At 37.5% G+C, this 20,976-nt stretch overlaps 1 protein-coding gene across 1 annotated transcript in view; it reads left to right on the top strand.

Annotated features, from left to right (window-relative positions):
- The window catches only part of PAPD5 (PAP associated domain containing 5), a 43,893-nt gene extending 31,402 nt beyond the window's left edge, over positions 1-12,491 (top strand). The window contains exons 5-13 of the mRNA XM_010585226.1: positions 74-194; positions 1,235-1,342; positions 4,668-4,796; positions 6,087-6,300; positions 7,177-7,303; positions 7,402-7,505; positions 9,249-9,436; positions 10,005-10,169; positions 12,109-12,491. Coding sequence (XP_010583528.1) covers positions 74-194; positions 1,235-1,342; positions 4,668-4,796; positions 6,087-6,300; positions 7,177-7,303; positions 7,402-7,505; positions 9,249-9,436; positions 10,005-10,169; positions 12,109-12,288 — 1,336 coding nt within the window. The 3' untranslated portion in view covers positions 12,289-12,491. The remainder of the gene's footprint in view (positions 1-73; positions 195-1,234; positions 1,343-4,667; positions 4,797-6,086; positions 6,301-7,176; positions 7,304-7,401; positions 7,506-9,248; positions 9,437-10,004; positions 10,170-12,108) is intronic.
- The last annotated feature ends 8,485 nt before the right edge of the window (positions 12,492-20,976 follow it).

Raw genomic sequence — 20,976 nt, 5'->3', positions numbered from 1 at the left:
GATGTCAGTTGTTTATCTTTTAAGTGTATTCATCTTTTAATTTGAATAAATCTATATTTTCTTTCCATTTCAGTGATATTGATTTAGTTGTGTTTGGAAAATGGGAGACATTACCTCTTTGGACCCTGGAAGAAGCTCTTAGAAAGCACAATGTAGCAGATGAAAACTCAGTAAAAGTTTTAGATAAAGCAACTGTAAGTTTGGGAGAAGAGGGTATTTCCATGTTCTAAGCTAAATTTCTAATCAAAGAAAGATCTTGGTTAAAAGGATGAATTTTCATAAGCAGAAACTATTTTTATATAAATTTGAAATAGAATCAGTAGAACCTCTTAGTATGGTTTTTATTAACAACAAAATAATTGATAGTACTCCAACAGAAGCATTTTTTCTGTTGGGGAAAATCATCTGATTTTCCATACTGCACAACATATACTTGCTTTTAAGTGAGATTATACTAGTCATTGTTGTGAATTAATGTGATTAGACCTGTGTATTTCTGTACTGAGTTTGTACATAAATAAATTATTTTTTTCTTACTGCAAGTAAGCAGACATAATACATTTTCACATAGAAGTAGTGAGTACAGCCTTGTGTAAATATGTAATGGTATGTCTTGTGCAGGATAGGATTAATTCCATTATAACTTCCTACCTTTTGCTAATTGTAAGTGTATCTAAGAGGGTTGGGGTTTAAACAGGTGTCCAGTTGATGGCTATTATTAGTAGAGAGAGATAATTTTGAAACCACTCAGGTGGAGATATGTCGGAGTGCTCTCAATATCTTGTGCTTCTTGTTTGAAGATAATTTTGATGAGGAATCAACGACCCACAGTGACACAGGAGCGTGTCTTTTCTTAAGCGTATCTATTACCGTTCATCTTTATTTCTTAAGTGTTTGTCTCCCTCTGGTGTTTGTTTTTCCCACTAGAACTATGCTTCTGCACCAGGAACTGACTAAAAACAATTTAAAATTAATCACTTTGAACATGAAGTGTTAAGTTTGGTTAAACAGGATAGTAAATTGAAAATAGCATTTATGAGTTACAAAAGCAAAGTTTATGTAAACAGATTGGCAAGGAGAGTGAGTTCATAAATAGACAGGAGTCCTGTTTTCTCTCTCTACGTCCTCTCTACAAATTCATAAAATGTTTCAGTTTTACTGGTGCATATAAGTATGAATGGAACCAAATGTGTCTTGGATGTCTGTATTGACTTAATCTGTCTTTCTTTTGCAGGTACCTATTATTAAACTGACAGATTCCTTCACTGAAGTGAAAGTTGATATAAGCTTTAATGTACAGAACGGGGTTAAAGCAGCCCAGCTCATCAAAGATTTTATCAAGGTTAGGCAACACTACAATAGAACTACAGAGCTGAATATTTGATGACTTAATTTGATTTTCTGTTTTACTTTGACTGCATCATTACTAGAGATACGCTTTCGCTCTGTTATTTTTTGTTGTCTGATACTACTGTATGATGTTCCTAGGTTTTAGATATGTTGCCCTAAAAGGCATGAAGATTGTAAAATGCACAAATAAAACATGGAGAAGTTATAGTGGTACAATGACTAAGGAATATGCACTAATACCTGTCTTAAATGTTCTGCTTTTCTAACTGTAGTTCCTTGAACTTAAAATTAGTAATAACCACACATTCCTGAGAAAGTAGGAATAACCTCATTCTAGACTGAATATTGGTTCAGCGTACAAATGCTAATTTAAGTAGAATAAGTTAAATTTAGTAAGTTATTGTTCAGGGATTCACTAGTACTTGTATCACAGATACATTACAGTTATTCTTGTTTAATATATGGGATCATTTTGTTAGGATTAATGTGCTTTTGTATTTAAAGTTTTGAAGTATCATCACACTCTTGTCCTTTCCTTTCCTTCCCCTATTCAGTGGATTGGACATTTGCAGTAAATGTCTCATAAAAGCAGTAGAAAATTTTTCTTGGATTTTCGTGTTCTGTGTAGGGAGATGAAGTGCAGTTCAGTCTCACTTATGTGCTTAGGTATTACTATACTACTGAGTGCTTTGGGTTTTTAACCAAACTAATGTACAGCAGGAGAATCAAAGTATTTCAATAACTAGAGAAGTAAAACTCCTTCAGAAAACTCTGTAAATCTAATAAAACAAGCACTTTACTTTCAATCATAAGGGTTAGAAATCATGTACATCTGCTTTAACAATTTCACTGAGTTGCAAAAAGTCTTCTAAATTTAGGGGGATTTTCAGTTGCTGATGAGTTGAATGTATGGCCCTCAACTTGTTAGTCTTCAGTTCTTTCATGTATGTTTAGTAGCAAGTATGAAAGTAGCTCAGTTTGCTTCTACAGTGTCTTATTTCCTTCACCTGTAGAAGGACACAGGAGAAAAATCTCTGTCCTTAGTTTCAGTAGAATAGTCTGAGTTCTTGTCTGTGTAGTCTCACCTTATGTGTGCTTTATATAAACCTTCTGCTTAAACCTTGTGCTGGTGAGGCCTCTTGCACCTGTGTTTGGAGTAAGAGGGTGGGGTGGGTCCAGAGACCTTTCTTCTCTCGGCCTCTGGCTGATGAACAGAAATCAGTTGTGTTGGCCAGCCGTTTGCTACTAAATCTAGACCAATAGTTTTGTGCTGTGTAGCTCCTTGTTGGGAAAGATGCCCAGATTCTGTGTTGTAAGATGGCTACCTGGAATTTGGTAGCTAACTTCAGTTTTTACATCCTGTGCATTGTTGCATTGCCTCGTGTAGACAGGCAGTCTGTATTTGGTTTTCTGCCACGACACAGGGTGTTTATTTCTGTTACACTCTGCATATAAATTTATTTTTAGGTAAGTCCATAAAGCCCTGCATACTGGCTCAAAATTGCCTATGTGCTTCTTCATTTCAAGATGGGAGGTAGTCATCTCTTGAGAGCCTGAAGGCATTTTTGTGTGCTTAAAAAAAGAAAAAAGTGTTAGTGTGTTCCTGTTGCCCGGGTTATTTGTAACCCTTTGGAGGGGCGGCTTTGGTCTTGAGTCAGGGCGAATGCAGGCTGTGGCCTCGAGGAGCGAGTGGGAGCTGCGTGTGGCAGCTGGGCGGGCACGGGGCAGGGGCCTTGCCCACTGGGGTGCAGCCCCATGGTACCCCAACCCGAAGAGCAGAGCAGGTCTGGTGACAGTAGTCAGGGTCAGCTTGCAGCGGCTGGCAGACGAGTCCCCCCTGCAGTGAGGAGGTCGAGGCTGAGGACACCAAGTCACTGGTTAGGGTCAGGATCAGCATCAGTGCGCAGCAGCATGGCTCAGGCAGACACCAAGGGCAACAGCTGAGATGAAAAGCGGCTCTCGAGCAAAGTGCAGGGACTCCGAACAAGGCTTCTCACATGGTGCTTTCCCACATGGCTTTTCTCCCAGCAGCCCAAGCCAAGGCTGTGCGGCTGTGCCGCACCAGAGCTGCCCTTGAGCCTGGGCAGCTGAGCCTGGTGTGGCAGGGGAGAGGTGGCACTCGGCCCTGACACGCAGCAGGCGATGGCTGCGCTACTGTGGAGGGTCGTTTGTTTAACTTGGAGAAAACTTGATGTGTCGTCACCAAGTGCCTTCACCGGTGTTCTTGAGGATCTCTCTATAAAACACTTGCAGGGCATACTCTTGGGTCTTACTTTGTCCCATGTAACTTTGAATACCTAACTGTGGTGTCGTGTTCAGTATTACCCTTGGAAGTGCCTATTTCTCTTCATCCGGTTTATTTAGGAAGTCTGGGGCAGCTGAAGCCTTAATTAAGGGTTTGCAGTTTCCTGAGAAAAATCCTGTCTTTGAATTTTGGTATATACTGATATTCAACGCTTCAGCTTGTGACTGTAAGTTCTTAACAGTTCAAAAAAGGGATCTTGGGATCTTCGGTTAAATAGGGCTCCCAACACTCACTGTAAGACTCATGCAGAGAAGTTCTTGGAGAAATTCTTCTTTTCCTTTAATCTTTTGCAATCACAGATACCGTGATCCACATCTCTTCTCTGACACTAAGGAACTTTTTAGCTCTGTGTTGATTAAAGGAGTGATATTATTGAGCCTCTTTTGCCCCCTCCCCTGTGAGGGGTTGTACAGAGTGCAGGCATAGCCCCAGCCTCCACTGCTGTCCAAAAGGTCCACGTTCTCCACACGTGCAGCGTATGCACACCTCTAAGGGAAACCATGCAGACAAACGTATTGAAGGACCAGTTACCCAAAGGTAAGTATTTGGCTCCTTTGAAAATGTTATCTGGGTGTAGTAATTTTGAAGAACGGTTTCGAACTCTGGGTGTCTGAAGTACTTGCAGGACAGAAGTCTCAGTCAACTTCGGGATATCACCTTGGTTGTAGCAAGAAGGTTTTATTACAGATGTGGATATCTCCATAGTTCTTCCTTTGCTTTCCTCTTCACTTGTGTGAGAAAAGCAAGTGTATTTATATATATAAACAAAATAATTCTGATTTTATGAGGTAATAAGTTTTTTCTGTTGTTAATATCTGCCACCAGAGTTGAAGAGGTAAAACATAACTGTATTGATCACAGGCAGAGCACTTGGCTTCTCCCCTGTTACTAAAAATAATAAGTTAGAGTTATACTTAGCTTTGAGACTCAATATAACAGCTTCAATTAGTTGTATAGCATCAGTTGTATATATGCATCACGGTATCCTAACACCTTTGTTTTTCTCTTTCAGAAATACCCTGTATTACCATATCTAGTTTTAGTATTGAAACAGTTCCTGTTGCAGAGGGACCTTAATGAAGTATTTACAGGTGGAATCGGTTCTTATAGTCTTTTTTTAATGGCTGTCAGTTTCCTTCAGGTAAGCTCAATGAAATCTATTGATGCCATTGGTGCAAAAGGACATTACATTAAGAAGGAATTTAATCAATCCTCAAATTTAATCATTTAAGCTGTCCTGTTTGTGGTTTTGTGTCCCCTTTTCATTTAAAAATAGACGTCCCACCTGTCTTCTTTTTTTTCTCCCATACCGGTACTTTTCGTATTAGAGATGTTTGGAATGTCTGTTGGTGTATCAATACCAGGCACACGTGTGAATCATGGTAAAATAACTTGACTATTGTGTAACTTATTTGGAACAAGCTGCGTAGGTTAGTGTTAGACACAGCTGTCCTTTATAACACTTGTTTTCTAGGTCATACACCCTGTATGTGCTTAAATGAACGTAATGGAATTTTGCTTGTTTGTCGAAGTTTTTAAGCTGATATCAAACAAACATGTTTTACAACTTTCTCTCAAATCTAAGAGAACAAAATGCATGAGCTAAATCTATATTGTTGTGCCTGGGGGAGAAAAATACTGTAGAAATATGAAGTAGCCGAGTTCTGGCTTTATCAACCTCATTCTTTTTCTTGTACTAAATGGTACTGTATAACTGTGTCTGTGTATGTGTATGTTTGTACTGTTCCAGATTGTAGTTACTTTTAGTAGTTACTCACTTTCCAGTGAGCCTTGAACTGGAGCTTGGTGTTTGCTGAGCGCTATTGCAGTTGCTTGCTGAGCACAAAAGAAATGAAGGCAACAGGCATGTCTTTTTGAAAGAAACCAAACTCTCTGCCAACCCCAATTTTTTCTTATATTGGCTAATAGCACTTCCACTTGCTCCTGTAAAAAAAGAAGTCAGGTTTTATATCTGCTACAATTATGAACTGGTTTTGTTCATAGTCTCTCAGGCTGCACACTTAACAGTAGAGGGGATCATTTATATAGCTGTGCACACTAGAAGCCTGTATTTGTATTGCAAACCCAGGTTTATGAAGTGCAAAAGTTTTTGCTTTTTTACAAGAACCCTGCCGTTAGTGCTGGAAGTTCACTTAGTGAACTAGAAGTTCAAATACAAAAACATTAATACTTGACAGCCTTATTTTTAAGAGGTAATTAGTTTATAAAAGTTTTGATAGCATCTTGTTCTAAAGATGCAGAACTGCTTTATCAAGGGAAAATAACTATATTTAAACATGTTTGCTTTATATATTACGGGCTTTTATTATTATTGTATTTAGACATGTCTGCTGTGAAAAAGAAAAGGCACTTAAAGGCACTTGAAACTTGAAATCTTAAGAAAATTATTTTTTTTCTCTCTTCTTAATAGCTGCATCCCAGGGAAGATGCCTGTATGCCCAATGCCAACTACGGTGTTCTTTTAATAGAGTTTTTTGAATTATATGGACGTCACTTCAATTATCTGAAGACTGGAATCCGAATAAAGGATGGTGGCTCTTATGTTGCCAAGGATGAAGTGCAAAAAAGCATGCTGGATGGCTACAGACCATCAATGCTGTATATCGAAGATCCGTTACAGCCAGGTATCCTCATAAAGCGAGATTTAACATATTGACTAAGAAAAAAAGTTAGGGGGATGCTTAATCCAGAGGAGTTAAATCAAAGACTAGCATAGAATGACCACCAAAAACCAAATAGAAACACCTCAGTCCTGTCTATCAACCCAAGATGCACTCAGAACACAATGATTTTCTTTAAGACACGTTCCTAGCTATAGTTACTGTGCCACCCAAGGGCATGCCTGTACTGCAGTCAGGAGGTAGGGTATGAGAAGGCTTGCCGAACAACCGTCATGTGCTCTGTGGTAACAGCAATAAAGCTACAGCAGCACGAGCCTGAGTGTGGGCTAGACATACCTGTATGTACGCGTGGTCCCTTTCACGCTTGCGCTTGCCTGTATCACAGTTGCGCTTTATAATGTACGTATACTCTTATGCATTCTCTCCTGTTTGATTCTGTAAAGTCACATAAATACGTGGTGGTTTCATTCTGTGCTGTTACCTTTACATTAAGGTTGGTTGTTATCTTGAATGGGTGGCTTCTGAAATGGTGAGTCAAGTGCTGTTGATAGAAAAGAGTTAACATATTTCTGATCTAGAAGAATGTAATCCAGGACAGTACTGTTACATGTGTAATAAATGCAATATAGGATTTTTTTTTTTTATTCATGTGTTGCACTTTTACCCAGGGAGCTGCCATTTTGGACTTCCGTGCATGTAAATATCTATAGGTCTTTTAAGCTCTTTTAAATATTTATGCTTCACTAATCCTATTCTACAAGAGTTAACTGCACTGAGTTGGGACATAAGGGCAATTTTTAAAAAAAATTACTCTCTCCTGTCTGAAAGGAGATTACCACGGTTTCAATCTTATTTATTTACTTATATTCTTATTTTAAGGTAATGATGTTGGGAGGAGTTCCTATGGTGCCATGCAAGTGAAACAGGCTTTTGATTATGCCTATGTTGTTTTGAGCCATGCAGTTTCCCCAATAGCTAAATATTATCCTAACAACGAAACAGAAAGGTAAATTTTATGAGTCTAAATCTCAGACATTAATTGCTTATATTTTTGTAGGTCTAAAAATTAATTGTGACGGTTTTGGTTTTTTCCCTGGTTTACAGTATATTAGGTAGAATAATTAGAGTAACGCAAGAAGTGGCCACTTACAGAGACTGGATATCAAAGCAGTGGGGAATGCAAAGTAGGACAGAGTCTTCATGTAATGGTAAGTTTTGACTAAGCATGGCTGATGGTGAGGAAACTTCCTGCATATTTTGATCACACAGATTTTGTTGTTGCTTTTGCCTCACATAAGGCAATATATGCTTCTTAGTACAAATTTACTTTTTTGCTCAGTAGTGATAGACTTTGTCTTGTGTCCTCATCCAGAAAATTTGGATTTGTACAAGAGTAAAAAAGGCCATGGGATAGATTTGGTCAGCATAGGGTTTTGTAAAGAGTGCTGGCTTGCAAGAGGAGACTTTTGAAAAACTTCCAATTTAAGTTACCCATGTTATTACTGTCACACTTCCTTTGTCCTTTTAATGTGGACAAGGTTTTAAAAAGAATTACTGGGAATGCTAGTTTAAATCCTTACCCTCTGTTCTTTTATTTTTCATTTTAAAGGTTAACATATTGTATGTGTATAGAAGCAATATCTAAACCAAGATTGACCATATAAGTGGAGTAGGTCTTTTAAACAGAAAAATCCTGAAATATCAGTCATAATTCTTGTTACTAGCAAATGGAAACTCACAAAACCTAGCCATAGAACTTGCTGAAAATGTCTTTTAAAATCATCTTTATTTTCATTGCCCATCTTCTGACTTCCCCAGCCACTTGCCACCCTCTTTTGGTGTAGGTGCATCTGCTGTCTGGGAGTTTTCAAATTAAAATTAATTTTAATACTGTCAATTAATTTTAGAATGCTGCCTACTAGAAGTCTTCTCTTGTTAGGGATTAATAAGAGAAGATGACACAACTACCCAGTCTTCAGGCTAGGTTGGGATTTAGTTTCTTTGTTTTTAAAGCTTTTGTTAGTGATTTCCTTCACTGTCCTTGCAAATTGAATGTGCTTCTGGGCCATTTTTGTTTTATCAGTCTGTAGACCCTCATGGCACTACTGTACCCCCTGGTAATGGCAGACAACCATGGTTCAGTCCCGCAAGCTCCAGACTAATACTTAGCTACCTATTGTGGTGTATGTATTAAACTCTATATACAAACACAGCTAGTGGGGCAACAAGTGTAGGTCATAAATCAGAGGTAACTCCTAGGAGTCTTATGTGAGATAAAACAGTAATGGAAAAAAATAACCCTGTATCAGGAAGATAATGGTGACAGTTACAGTTGTAGATTTAGCTTAGATTTAGGTTCTGATTCTTCTTTTTTTTTTAAGGCAGAAGTTAGTGAGATATGAGAGTTCTGTATCTTGTATTTTCAGTGTAGGGTATCATACAAAGCAACCAGACTTATTTGGAGTACTTATGACCCTAGCAGTTCCAGCGGAAATAAAATGGGAGTTGCTGAGTATTGGGTATATATATAGGAACAGAATTTAAACCTATGTATTTGAGTGCTGTTGAAGTGTGTCATGAAACAACCTTATTAAGCAGCACATCTGAATTTTCTTACTGCCTTCTTCCGTGTCTTACTTCTCTAATTTCCATCTTGAACTGTGGGTAATGCTTGGTGGTTTTCATAGTGTGCATTAAGGGATCCTGTCAGGAAACCAGCACACCCTGTGTGAGATGTTGGCTTGCTGCATGCAGTACATACACACAAACACATGCGCACATGTGTCTGCATGTATTAAAAGTATGTACATGTGCAGATGTCTGTACGTGTCCTGCTGGATATAATAGATATATAATACCTGAGTGGGTATATTTAAAAAAAAAAAAAAAAAAAAAGCGCAACATATTTTAGCAGTTAATGTGTGGTGATGCTTCTGTTTTGTTTTTAATAGGTAATGGAGTAACCTTGATAGTAGATACTCAGCAGCTAGACAAATGCAACAATAATCTTGCTGAAGAGAATGAAGCACTGGGAAAACCTAGAAATAAAACTTCAGAAACTCTTAGTAAACATTCTTCAAATTCTTCATCAGGTCCTTTATCATCATCATCGTCTACGCTGTCAAGCTCTAGTGATGTAGTAAGTACTGGAGGTTTTCTGATTTTGTTTTTACATTGTTTTGGGGTTTTTTTCCTGATTTGTATTGCCACAGAATACATTTTGAAAGCTCAGAATCCTAGTTAGTTATTTCATCCAGAATCCTGACTTGCATGAGGTGTTACCCCTTATGCAATTTCTACGCATGTAAATTGCAGGGTGTTTTTGACACAACACCTGTAGAAAGTGAATACAGTGGATACAAAGTTATATAGCCCTCTTTTCTCTGGGAAAACTGCATTTCAAAAAAAAGACTGGTAGTCCTAAGCCATATGCTTTAAAAAAAGAAAATCCTTAAAAAAAAAATCTGTTTGGGAATTCTATTTGAAAAATAAAAGGCAAATCCCAAAATCATGCATCAATTCAACATTTTTAAACCTCTCCGTTTTATTCAGTAAGAATTCTGGATTGAAAGAATTTAAATACCTAATAAAATGAACACATTTTAAGTTTTGTCCACTGCTAGCTTTATTTTTAAGGGAAAACTCACTTGTAGAAAAACTCACTTACTCTGAAGAAAAACTCACTAATACTTTACATTTTCCTGAAGGATTCTGATGGAACACCTTGCAAAACCTCTAAACAATTGAGTTGTCGTCAGTCTACCACAAACAGAGTGGGGTCACAAGAAGTGTCACTGGAATCCTCCCAGTCAAGTGGGAAAATGCAAAATAGCCAAACAGCCAATACATCCAGCAACACGAACAAATCTCAGGTTTGTGAAATGTTTGAAAACAACAACTGTATAGATTATTTGGATATTACACATGTCTTCCATGGAAGGGTAGCTTGTTCTGGAAAGGAAACACTGCATTTTTCACCTCCCTTTTACGCCACTAAAAAGCTTTGAGCACTGATTGTATCTAAAATCACCTGGTTCCCTGTTTAGCTTACACAGATGAGTTTGCAACAGTGGCTTTCCCAGCCTTTAAACAGATGAAATTGGATTGACTTTATTTTGGGAAATCTAGATTTTTCAGAAGTATGCAGCTGTGTTGCACCTATTTCCTTTTTTCAAAAAGCATGTCAGTCCAGTCTTTACTGCAGAATTTGAGAACTAATGAGACTTGCCAACACTTAGTGAAAAAGTTAGCAAAAATGTATGTTTAAAATTATGACTGGCTGCTGCTCTGTTAGCTGTTGATAGTTGTTGAACTGTCTTTCATTAAGGGAGATGAAGTTTCCTTGCTGATAAATGAAATTCCCTCTCATTTCCCCCTAAAGACAAATATCTTCATGGTGAGACCTACCAGAGCTTATGCATTTAGGGGGTTTCTCATGTTGATGAATACTTCTATGACAACTCAGTAATCTGGAGATACCATGTGCCTCTATATACAATATACTTTGCATATATGCAGTTTACATTTTTATACTTTTTTCAGAATTTAGGACTTCTTTAACGTACGAAAAATAGCCTGGAATCTTCTGGAATTTTATTCCTGAAAAGTAATTCTGAAGACTTGCCTACTACTTGCTGACAATCTATCTCTAGCTAGTAATGAGGCAGTTTACAAACTAGGCCTTGGATATACCATGAATGTGTGTCTGTGTTACTATGCAGAGCTAATTCTGGTGCTGGAATGTGAATATGCACAATCTGAGATACTCTACATCTGTAAAAAGATGTGGTAGAAAATTAGTCCTGGTCTTAAAAGAATGTTGTCTTAATTTTGCACGGAAGACGAGATTTGAGCAATTGTCATGGTTTAACCCCAGCTGGCAGCTAAGCACCATGCAGCCGCTCACTCACCTCCCTCACAGTGGGAGGGGGGAGAACCAGAAGGGTAAAAGTGAGAAAACTCGTTGGCTGAGATAAAGGCAGTTTAACAGGTAAAGCAAAAGCCACACACGCAAGCAAAGCAAAACAAGGAATTCATTCACCACTTCTCATGGGCAGGCAGGTGTTGAGCCATCCCCAGGAAAGCAGGGCTCCATCACGCCTAAGGGTTACTTGGGAAGACAATCACTCCAAACATCCCTCCCTCCCTTCCTTCTTCTTCCCCCAGCTTTATATGCTGAGCATGACGTCCTATAGTCTGGAATATCCCTTGGGTCAGTTGGGGTCAGCTGTCCCGGCTGTGTCCCCTCTCAACGCCTTGTGCCCCCCCAGCCTACTCACTGGTGGGGTGGGGTGAGGAGCAGAAAAGGCCTTGGCTCTGTGTAAGCACTGCTCAGCAGTAACGAAAACATCCCTGTATTATCAACACTGTTTTCAGCACCAATACAAAACATAGCCCCACACTAGCTACTATGACGAAAATTAACTCTCTCCCAGCCAAAACCAGCACAGCAAGCTTCATCTGTCATCCTGGATTATGGACTTATATTTCTGTAAAACACTGTTTTGATGGTTGCAAAATGGGGGCGATAGAACAGTTTTATCCTTTTCAAAAGTCAAAGTGCTCTGCTCTTCTCTCTTGACCTGCATGGTTTTGGGTCTAGAGATGAACATTTGTTTGCAATCACCAAAGTGAAAAATTCGTGGTAATGTGCTGCTGTCTAAGCAATGGCCTAGCTTCTTTTGCCATATCAATTTTTTCAAGTGTAACACTTTCATGTGTTAATGTCCTCATTATCCAGAAATAGGGTTGTGTAATTGCCATGCTTTTTTCTTTTTAGCACTGATTTACTGTGTTCTCTTTCTTTTACAGCATGGATCTGCACGGTTATTTCGTTCTTCTAACAAAGGCTTCCAAGGTCCAGCAAACTCAAGCCACGGTACCTCAGTCACAAACAAACAACATCAAGGCAGCAAATCACACCATCAGTTTTTCCATGGCAAAAAGAGGAAACACAAGAGGGATGCAGCCCTTTCAGACCTTTGTAGATAGTTGCCTATTTTATGACTGTTCTTCTGTGTGCAATGATCTCATGCTACAGGATAGTTTGATAGTGACTCCTTGGATCTCTTCCGGAGCTTCAGACTGTTCAGACATTGATTAGCAACTGCATTTTTTTTTTTTCCCAGCTCGCCACGGAACGGATCATGAAGATTGATCACTGAAAAAAAAAAAAAAAAAAAAAAAAAAAAAAATTTAAAAAAAAAAAAAACTGGAAAAAAAAGAGGAAAAAGGCTGCTCATTTGATAAGTCATATGCTACAACAGGGTCATTTAGGATATAAAAGCTTGAATGTAAAATAAATGTATTTCCCATCAGCTCATGCTGACCTGTAGAGGTAGTACTCAGTGTGTCTAGGGGGTGGTAACAAACAAATAAAACACAAAAAAATAGGAAAAAAAAGCAAAAAATTGTATTTTGAGGGAAACCCAGCCTTTAAAGGTGAAAGTAATTTGTGCATGATTTTTTTATTATTTTTGCATATACTTACCATTTTATTGTGTATATATAGATGACCATATAGGAAAACTGACATTTGTAATAGTGGATTTGTTAATACTTTTTACATAACATTACTGTTTAAATTGTAAACATAAATTTTTCTCAGGATTAGTTTGGAAAATAATCTGAATTGTCATCTTAACATCCATATAAAGAGACATTACTAGTTATATTGCTCAGAATTTCTTTTTTTGGCATTTAAAAGATTTAATAGGACATTTGATCTGCAAAAGCTGTTCCTCTGAAAGAAAGGTTTATGGTGGCAAATGAAGTTTTTCATTTGTATAAAGTGTACATGTACTTTGTGTAGACACTGAGCTTGTCATCTCAGAGAAGTAACCTTCACCTTGGAGTGCCATCATTTCAGGCAATGGGGTTTTATAGTTGCATCCTTCTCTTCCTCCCCTTAGTGGTCTCTCCCTGACCCTTTCTTTTTTTTGAAGAAATATAAAGCCACTTGGGGTTTTTTAGTTTGGTTGTTGGTGGTGATTGTTTTCTTCTTCTTTTTTTTTTTTGTTTTGAAAAAACAAACAACAAAACTCAGTTTGTTATAGACGTTTGCATTCCTGGGCTGCTTTAATCCCATGCCTCTTTGTTTGTGCCTTCCCTCCCCCTTCCAGGTCTGGGTTTTTTTGTCTTTTATATTTTTGCTAACTCCTGTAGGAGATTGTAACTGTTGAAGCTTTAAGTAAATTTTACAATTAAACTATTTTTTTCTCACTCCCCTCTTAGGCATTTTTATATTTACACTTAATTATTTAAAAACAACCAAAACAACTTCAAATAATGAAATATATTTTGTATTGCCTTAAAGACCCAAACCTTTCATATCTCATAGTATTTCTTCATTGACCTAGTTATCATTTAATTTAAACTCCACATTTGTCTGGTTCAGTCACATTACAAGTCTAGGTTGCAGTAACTTTGATGCCATGAATGCGAATTAAATGTGTAATTACACTCACAGGCATAGCTTGGAACAGGAGTTGGGACACTTACTTTCACATATTTCTTTAAAGAGGAAAGTCTGTACTCTGCATATGTGGCTGTATTTAATGCAGCTGTTCTGGAGATGATGCTTTTATAAAAAGTACTATTAGCTTTTAGAAACTTTTTTAATATACATTTACAGAATACTACAGACCAACCTGACCTTTAATGGGCACTAATGAGTGCAATGTTTTTTTTAAAGTAAAATAATGCTAAAATAAGACCAGGACTGATGTCATCACTTAAATTAATAAACATTTTCAATGTGTTAAAGTGTTTTACTTCAAAAAGGAAAATACATATATTCCAAAAATATGGAAAGTCATAACATCTACTCAAACACTAAGCTTAAGTGATGTTAATTTGACAATTTTTTTTTTAAATTTTTACATTCATATTTTAATTTGATCAGATAATTTTATCAACAAGATGTTGAGCTTTTGTTCGTAGAAACTAGTAAAAGTTGTACCACATTATGCATAATCACAGTATTTATTTTGTTTTAGATTATTGTGAATGTGTAGACTTATGTTCACCGCTTAGGGAACAATTATTTATAAATTATATTAATCCAGTGTTGTTAGCTGCTATTAGCAAAACTGTTCCAAAACTTAATACTTGCAAAGATCTGTATCGCATTTACCACACTGAAGTGTTTTTAAAAGAATCACCCTCATCGTTGAAAGCAAATGTACTCTTAGGGTGCAGATATTAGTGTTCCAATAAGCATGTGATAATTTTAAGGTGGTGGTAGCGGGAAGATAATCTTGATTCCATTGGGAATCTTAGGTTTGCCTCAATTTATGGTTTTCATAAATTTAATGGAAAATAGCTTTTCCTGGACTGCTCAAGTTTCTTTTTGGTAAACAGTATCTTTCTAAAAGAAAAAAAAAAAAAAAAAGGAAAAAAAAAAAGCATGAAGGAAAAATTGAGGTATTTTACATTGCCTCAAATGACCAGCATTGTATTCATAAAATACTGTATATCTTGCAAATCTTTATTTAAACAGAACAGTTGAACTGTTCGTTTTTCAATCTGAAGTAAAATACTTTCAAGACCTTTTAGTTTGCCTGCTCATTTGTCTTGTACATTTCATCTCTGTATTTGACTCAAGTCTAATTCCTTTTTGAGTTTCAATACTTTTGTGAAGATTTTGTGAATATATGAAAAATAAATGTTTAATCTAACTACTGCAGTTTATCACCATTCTTGACACTTACCCTGTTTTTTCCTTCACAGTACTGTGGAAAGAGCAGGCTACTCAAGGCGCTTTGTAATATTTTTTGTAGTATCTGGGTGCTTCTCCAGCAGAGTGCTGGGCCAGTCTGCCTGGAATTTGGAAGCTTGCTTTGTTCAAGTGGGCCTGGTCTGCCATGTTTCCTTCCAGGAGAGCTGAAGCAGAGTCTGCATGCCTAAGAATAAGTGGAAGAATATACACATATAAAGGGTTCTTAATGTATTTTTTTTCCTAACTTTCCTCTGCACTATACATAGGAGACTTGTGCAAGGATCCGTTTTCTTTGCCTGTTGAACCTGGGTTAGGGGTGGTGTTCCAGCTGCAGGAGAGAAGCTGTTCAAAGGTGCCACACCGAGAAGGGTGTTGTAGAAGCGTGCAAAAGTTAATTTGAGTTACTTCCAGCTAGAAGCTGTTTTTAGCATAGTTCCTGAAGCACAGTTGATATTATTAAAGTATGTTCCTAACTTTGGTTATCTTCCTTCTTCGCATGAATCAGCAGGGAGATGTACACATACTGAAAGTTCTTGTAGTCTTGCCGCTGGTAGTCTACCAAAGACCATCGGAAATACATAAATAAGCTGAAGTGTTTCTATATCTTCCTGTTTGACATCAGATTGATTTGTTAAGGAGTTTCTTACTTTTTTTTAAAGAAAGTTCAAATGGTGTTTATAGTTAAAAGCTGTGTATTTATTAATTTTTTTAATTGTCAGTCTTCTACCTTGTGGCAGAAAAGAAGCTGAAATGTAAGTAAATCTTCCTGTTTGTGAGACATGGCATGATTCTGTTTACTGACCTCCATGTTCTGTCCAGCTTCATCAGAATTTACAGCTCAGGTTTTTAAATATTTATAATAAACTTGTTTTCCTAGAATTTAATCTTTAGAAAATAATTAGTAGCCCAATGGCTGGTGGCCACTTTTTTAATGTATTTTCAAAATGGGCTTTTTCCATTTTATATCTGAAGTCATCACGAGTGCATCCTAAATACAACATGTGAGCAACTGATTGGAAAATAGTCTCATCTTGAAAATGTAAATAAAAGCAGCCAGCTATTCGTCATCTTGATGGATATTAAAACTCATGATTGATGTTAAAACAATGTGTGACTCCAACTTTATTTCCTGAAGAGTGAAAGCTACAGGAGATTACGAAGTATGTAATTACTCAAGAAGGAACTATATTTACCTATTTAGGGTCTGTAACAAAAAATACATTTACTTATTCCAGCTACTGTTAAAGCGCAGAAAGTAGTGATCATTTATTCTGCTGACGCCTAGAACTTGATTCTTTTGCTTCATGATGCACCATAATTTTCCAAGAATCAAGTTTACCATGTCTTGAAACTGTTTGTCTTGAAAGTGCAGAATTTCAGAGCTTTATTTTCTAGCTAGTTTGTAGTGTTTCCACAAGTTTTCCTCAAAAATGTTTTCCAGGTGCAGTGACCTAAGTGCAAATGTGTCTTGACTATATTTCCATGAGTTATCTACCAGTAGTTGTGACAGATATGTATTCATGGTTTCATCTATAAGTTGAAACCAGCTTTCCAGTTCTCATGGTTTTAATTACATCATGGTTTTAGATTTTCCTGTGCCAAAGTTACTGGGCTCTTCCCCGTAGTAATTTGCTCTGAGCCTAATTAACTCATCTTCAAAGGTTGATTGTTAGGATGTTTGAGGTGATCCCAGAGAAATTATCCAACACCAAGAATCCTTTGGAAGTTACTTAATGAACAATGTCTTGAGTAACACAGGAATTAAAATTCAAATAGCCTTATTGGGTCTTTACAAGGCCAAAGCTTGTGTCAAGTATCTACTTGAAAAGGAAATAGGAATAAAAGAGCCAGAAAATGGCTGTTACTTGTGTATTTTAGCATGGTAGTGCCAGATCAAATTAATCTACATTTCAGAGTACTCGTTAATTTTGAACAGCTTTGAGTTTAATTCTTGGTGTATTTAGTGATTTCCCCACCACGACCATTTTATTGATTTGTGGGCTCCAAAAACTTCCAACAGAAGTGTGTTGCCTTTGTTAGACACCTTGACCATACAGTTCAATAGGCCTCTCTCTTGCCAGTAGCTAGCTTAAAAATTGTCTGTTCCCATTTAGTCCTTCCTATAGCAGTGCAACCAGTGGTGAGCTTGGATATGTATGAAACTGGGAAAAAAAAGGAACGTGAACCTTTAGTTTGGTGTAAAATAATCGGTAAAAGCTCATGGGATCCTGAAAATCACTTAGGCACACAAATAAGTAAGGGAAGACAAGAAAGCTTGGAGATCCTCCATATAAAAGCCATTTGGAAGAATGCCGTCTTTCTGCCTTCCAAGATGCATGAACAATGAGGTGCTGCAAGTCTTCTGGTGAGTCAATTTGGTCAGACGTTACTTCTTACAGGATACTGAATGACCTGAGCAGTGAATCTGCTCACCCTGGAAGTATGTTGAAGGTTTCTATGTTCTGCAACAGGTTTAAATAGCTGCAAAGGTGTTTATTGGCAATTAGACTGATGCTAGTATGTCTTGGTTCTGCTCTCTCCTGCTAAGAGTCTTTCAAAAGATGTCTTTTTAATCCTTGATGGCTCTTGATATTTTAAACTTGCTGAATTGAGTCTCCTTTTTTAAGTCTGAGTCCACTCTCTTGTTTTTTGTGGCCCAGAGATTTGGTGGTGAATATGGCACTTACCAAATCCTGTCCAACAGGCTATAGTGAAGCAGGAAGGGGATAGAGGTCGATAGTGCTTTAAAAAGAGTATTTCCTGCTCCTACAGCTGCTTTTTAAAGAAAAATAAAAACCCACAAACCTCATTAATTGAGCAGGCTGAAGTAGGAATATGTCCCCCTAGCCCTCATACATCCATATTTGAAGCTAGTTTCTGTGCAAATCATTCAACAACCTAATGTTCGGATACTATGCTAATTTTCTGATTTTTTTTTTAAATCCTTTGGTATAATGAAGTCCTAATTTCCCATAGTACAAAACACCTGAGGAAGAAACCACTTGGCTGTATGCAAGAGCTGGCTTGTAAAGAATGCATTTGTGTGGTGGTGGCAGAAGTCTGAGGAACCATGGGTGCAGATTTGGTGAGTGTTTTGCTTGTTTAAAATAATAATAAAAAAGCTCTTGTACAGGTGTATAAAACTACTTTTGTTTATGTATGAAGCAATGTTTGACTCTTGAGCTAAAAGATCATTAAGCAATCAAATGCTGCTGAATAGCTAATAGAGAAAGTAATCTGTGCTCTCAGCTGCATTTCCCCAGGTCTAAAGTTCATTTACTGTGCCAGATTTGGTGCCAGTGAAATCTGAAAATAAACCTGGTTCACATTGCTTGTTTATGCTGCCTGGCAATGTGACACAACAATATCTGTTCTGAACTTAAAGCTCTCATCTTAAAAAAAACCAAAACCAAATCCACGTTGCTGGTCTGTATACAACAGATGTTTGCACCAGGAGTATGAAGAAATATTTTTCTTAAAACAATAACATTATGTGGTTTAGGTGAAATACGTGTTAATGGTTGCTGTTTGCATTTCCCTCCTTCTGTGGCCTATTTCCAAACAAGACTGTTGTTCATTCTTATAATAAGTAGGGCACTGATTAAGGCTGGATTGGGTTTTTTTTTTTCCCTCTTCACTCTAGTGGGTCTTGAACCAAACTCATTTGTGGTTGCCTGGTAATCAGTAACTATGAAAAGACCATTCTCGGTCAGAAAAATCAATGGCTAACCCAACTGCAGGTAGGAATCTTTCATATTGTCTTCCTTCGATGCTAGCTTGTTCGCTTTTTCTTTTCAAAATTTTTGACGGTGCAAGGGAGGAATAACTTACAAAATAATGTAATCTTTTCTATAAGATTTTTATTCATCCCAAAGCGTGTCTTACTAAATCTGTGTTATGATACCAGCTTATATCCATCAAGATAACATAATAAAGCAGCCTAATTGCTGAAAACTTCAAGTATCTGAGCTGGAGTGTGTGCCATCTAGTGAATCACTTTTGTGCAGTGTCTAAGCAACATACTCCAACCACGAAAGCTAGTTTGAAGGCTTCTGTTTTATAATGTTTGTATGCAGACAGTAGCACCTTCAGGTAATAGTAACTTACCTGGTATTGCTGAGCTATTGCCTGCACTTACGCATCCTAAATCCCACAGAATCCCACTACTCTGAGGTTATAGCTGAGAAAACTGAATTTTATTGCCTAAAAAAAGAAAGTTTAAACAATATTAGTAGGGTCAAAAGCGAAGGTGGTAAGGGGGGTACCTGTTACTAGAAAGAGGAGGCAGTGCAGCGGGTTGCCCTGGGACCTCTGGCTGTGCAGGCAGGCAGCCTTCACCTCCTCCAGCAAAATGGGCCAGAGACCACCATGGCCAGCTCTCGCTGCCCCGGACCTGCTTTTCCTACACAAAGCACTTTACAGAAATATATTTAACGATTAAGTACTTCTAAGTTCTTCAGAACAAAGTCACATGATGATCTAACAAAACCAGAACAAACTTCTCGGAGAGTATAGGCAAATACAGAAGTTGGGAATCTGAAAGCTGGAACATTAACACAAAAGGGAAGCAGTCCAACTTTTGCACATACAGGGAGCATGCACTTACCATGCATGCATAGTCTGATTTTAAAAAAACTAAACAAACTAAAACAACCCCTAAATCTTCAAATGGCATTACTGCACATTATTTCTATTGAATAAAGTAAAATTTTAGATTACAGTGGTGATTGTAGAGGAGTATTTTTGAAGTAAAAGCAATAGAAAACAATAACAAGTCATGAAATAGTGCTAGTTCTATAGTTTCTCTATTATGTACTTCTTTTCTAGTTATCAACACTGAGACATAAAAATCTGTCCATGAAAAACAGTAGTGAACTCTAATTACTGTATTTGTACATTTGGGAGAGTCTGAATGTTCTGGTGCTGCTTAGTAAGGGAAAACTACAATTAACAATTGTGATGAGCTGGTGCAGTACTAAAACGACATAAATTAGAACTGATGTTTACCTTTCTGATGTCATTATTAGAAAGTTACTTATTTTCATTTCTTGTTTTGTGTCCTCATCAGTGTCTCAATTTTTATATACTTTTCCTACATTTGTGCCTCATCTGGCCTGCATAGGCAACCACAGCTGTCCTGTATTCTGGCTGGCTGCTGGCATCAGTTAAGACTTAATTTTATGAGCTGGATGGATCACTGTTAAAGAACAGCAAGTATCCATTTTTGATACAACCATGTTCGAACTACCTAAGTTTCTCCCCTGTTTGGTAGTCTATCCACATTGAAAAATTTTATCATAACAATAGCAGTACAACCCACTACCATGTGGACATGCTAAAGCACTAGACAATCCTTATCCTTAAAGTAGTCACTTCCCAGCTGATTTCAGTTAATAGTGTGTTGCACTGGAATAGTGAAGGTGCAATTTTAATGTTACTGTATCAATAAAAATTCTTAGATTTTATCGCAAAGGAGAGAAACCCTTGCTGTTGCAAATTTGAGGTTACTCATTTGCCTTACTCTGAGAATTACCACTAAAAGCCTCGTTCTGTTGAACTTAAGGGGAGTTTTCCTACTGATTTCAATGAGATCAATTTTATCCTGTTTTTTATCTGATTTTTCAATGTCTTGATTTCAGAGCTTCAAAGACAAATTTTTTTAGGCAAAAGCAAACGTATATACATCAGCGGAGTGATTAGAACTATGGGCACATCTTGCTCAGTTCTAGACTACCCATTAACATTTAGTGACTTGTCTTCAATCAAAGTTTGTTTAGAAGACAACAGCTGAAATGTCAGAAACCATGCCAATTGACAAAGTAACTGTGCGCAGGTTGTGGCTTCCTGGAGGGGGGTGGGTGAAGGAGTAGGTGGTCCTACAGGCCCTGCCTCCAGCTCCTGGTGAATGGGGAAGGACTTTCAGTACCACAGACTCCACCAGGGATGGGGTCCCAGAGACT

Source organism: Haliaeetus leucocephalus, unplaced genomic scaffold (assembly GCF_000737465.1).
Source record: "Haliaeetus leucocephalus isolate CR32 unplaced genomic scaffold, Haliaeetus_leucocephalus-4.0 Scaffold92, whole genome shotgun sequence".
Classification (NCBI taxonomy): domain Eukaryota; kingdom Metazoa; phylum Chordata; class Aves; order Accipitriformes; family Accipitridae; genus Haliaeetus; species Haliaeetus leucocephalus.
The sequence above is the reverse complement of the archived record's forward strand: the minus strand, read 5'-3'. Positions and strand labels throughout refer to the sequence as shown.